At 36.9% G+C, this 2,500-nt stretch overlaps 1 protein-coding gene across 2 annotated transcripts in view; it reads right to left on the bottom strand.

The window, feature by feature from the left end:
• The window catches only part of LOC111322426 (2-aminomuconic semialdehyde dehydrogenase), a 17,547-nt gene that overhangs the window by 14,915 nt on the left and 132 nt on the right, over positions 1-2,500 (bottom strand). For both annotated transcript variants that reach the window (XM_022925515.2, XM_022925514.2), the window contains exon 1: positions 2,116-2,500. This exon is cut by the window's right edge. In XM_022925515.2, coding sequence (XP_022781250.1) covers positions 2,116-2,150 — 35 coding nt within the window. In that variant the 5' untranslated portion in view covers positions 2,151-2,500. The remainder of the gene's footprint in view (positions 1-2,115) is intronic.

Below are 2,500 nucleotides of genomic sequence, written 5' to 3'. Positions count from 1 at the left end.
CGAGTAATTGGCTCCGGCTATCGTTGACAGTGACCTACGTTTATGCTTTCGAAACGTAAATCATTTCTATGAACAATCTTTTGTTTCAAGACTATCTTTTTTCGAGGATCAAACCACGCAATCATCACCGACTGTTGACCACTACGCTCAAACCGTCAAGGGTGAAAAAATTAAGACACGCATCAGTCGATAATACCGGCACTAAAATCTTCAACCAGAAAAATCGACAACCCTACGTCATATTAAGGTATTCATTTTCTACGGGAGTAGACATGATGTCTCGTTATGATAATGGCTGAGTCATGAATGAAACAGCTGTACAAACAGGTTCTTGGGCTTAATTTAGAGTTATTTAAATATCCAGATCAATATGCTAAACTCTTGTTTTACACGAAGTGATGGCTTTTATCATTCTTCAGTCCTTACCATCGGAAAAACTGGAAATTATTCACTTCCACTTCGATCGCGTAAAAGTAATATCAGTAATGCAGGAGGGCTACTCTATAATAATAATGACTGTATCCTCAAATCTCTTGTTATGAAATTTGTGTATTCAAAGGCTTCCCCGAATTGTTAACATAAGACCCTCATGAAAACAAAAAATTTAATATTTCCGTTTACATCGAGAAAAGTGGGAATTGTATTATCAGCTGGACTCTGTGCAGAAATATTCAAAGTTCGAGGCCAGAAAAGCCTTCATCGAGAATTTTTTCGTTACCACGAAAGGTCGCAATACCGACACAGCAAAATTAAAAAAAAAAAAAAAAAAAGAATTAATTTTTGCGCTATGAATTGTCAAGCAAAAACTAAAATATTCAAAAAATACAACGAAAACACAAGAAACTGTCTGGAACATTAACAAAGCGATCAACGTGATAAGGTGATCATTATAATTTATTTATATGCTAGTTACCCAGGTAACAATACCAATTCGAAAATATCGTTTCTTCTTGTAGCAATCAAACAGCTATTCCAAACACGAATTTTGTACTTTAAAGTTGAATAATTGATAATAAAGCGGGTTGAAAAGTAATGACTTTAGAAAGCGGCTGAAGCGAAAAACAGTATTAAAAAAGCCACACATTTTAAGAGACCATGTCAATGACTTTACGATTTTGTTCTTAAAAGATAGTTTTGACATCTCTTTAAGGGTCCTATAAGACTCTGAAACGTTTTAAACAGGTCAGAATGCCTTGGGGCTCAATCGTGAGCGTCTCAAAGGCGAAAGGCACGAAGTCAGAATAGTCCTAAATTCTCAAACAAACGAAGCAAGATACAAAATGCCCTCCCACGGAAACCGATAGATTCATTTGTTTTGTAAATATTAACATAAACGTTGACAAGTGCAAATTTCTTTGCAATCAATTATGACTTCCTTAAAACCATGCATGAAAACGTGGATAATGTGTACCGCCGGTGCACAACAAATAAAGTTAGTTACCTACACTTTCGCAGTGTTTTATCACACATGAACATGAACTCGGCTAGAGGCCTAGGATGACCTAGTAAGCGAGTTTTTTAAGACAATAACTGGATTTTGCCGAATACAATTATACCAAACATCATCAAAATCATTTATTTTTATGACCGCTTAAATCTTTAATTTAAGTTTTTCCCGTCGTTTTATATCGCGAAGACTACACATGCAACAAGCTCGAGCTAATTCAGTTTTTACTAAGTGACGACGCCACCTCTTCACCTTTCTTTCAATAACGGAAGAAACGATCAAAGAAACTCGAAAGCATGGTCGAAAATAAACTCAGAGCTTGTTAATAACATGTCTTTTCGATTATTAATTCCCGGAAATCTCCCTGTTTAGAGTATAAGGGAAAGTTGAAGTAGACTTCTTTTGAGGTTCAAATCGTCGTTGCGGTGACTTACAAAATCGCGATGGAGCGTGTGTTGAGGTGTGACAAGGAGAATGATAAAAAGAAATATATTTCTTATCAAGCTTTGTCTAAACTGAAGTTTTCCCTCGAACATTGATTCTTCCAGTAGTGGTGTCTGTAAAAATGAAAGACCCAATAACAACGGCACCAGGTTTCCTGCTAAAGCTTCGTTACGAAGCACATTCGGATTGCGATAATTGAACGGATATTTATCAAATACTCTTACCGAAAGAGGTGGTTAATCTGGGAGAGAAAATCCATCTGTTATGAGCAGGCTTCTGATCGATTTTTCTGTTATGCAAAAATCTCACAGCTGCTTCCCAGAGACAAAGCTGCAGTTAGTTCTGGACTATATGAAGCACACATATGGTTAGACACGAAGCTTATATGACTTTCTCGTCGCAAACACCGATACCGCGCATTAATTAGCACCCTCCGACAACATTTGAATGTCAGCTTTTTCTAGAACCACTGTGACATTGTGAATGCAAGAGCCGCCTTGAATTATGTTTATTAATTACGTTGCTGTATTCAACGAACCTGGTTAAATTGCATGAATTATAGACTACAGAGTAAGTTGAAACGCTCCGGGCTAAGTCCAACGCGGGAAA

The sequence above is a fragment of the Stylophora pistillata genome, chromosome 9, assembly GCF_964205215.1.
Source record: "Stylophora pistillata chromosome 9, jaStyPist1.2, whole genome shotgun sequence".
NCBI lineage: Eukaryota > Metazoa > Cnidaria > Anthozoa > Scleractinia > Pocilloporidae > Stylophora > Stylophora pistillata.
The sequence above is the reverse complement of the archived record's forward strand: the minus strand, read 5'-3'. Positions and strand labels throughout refer to the sequence as shown.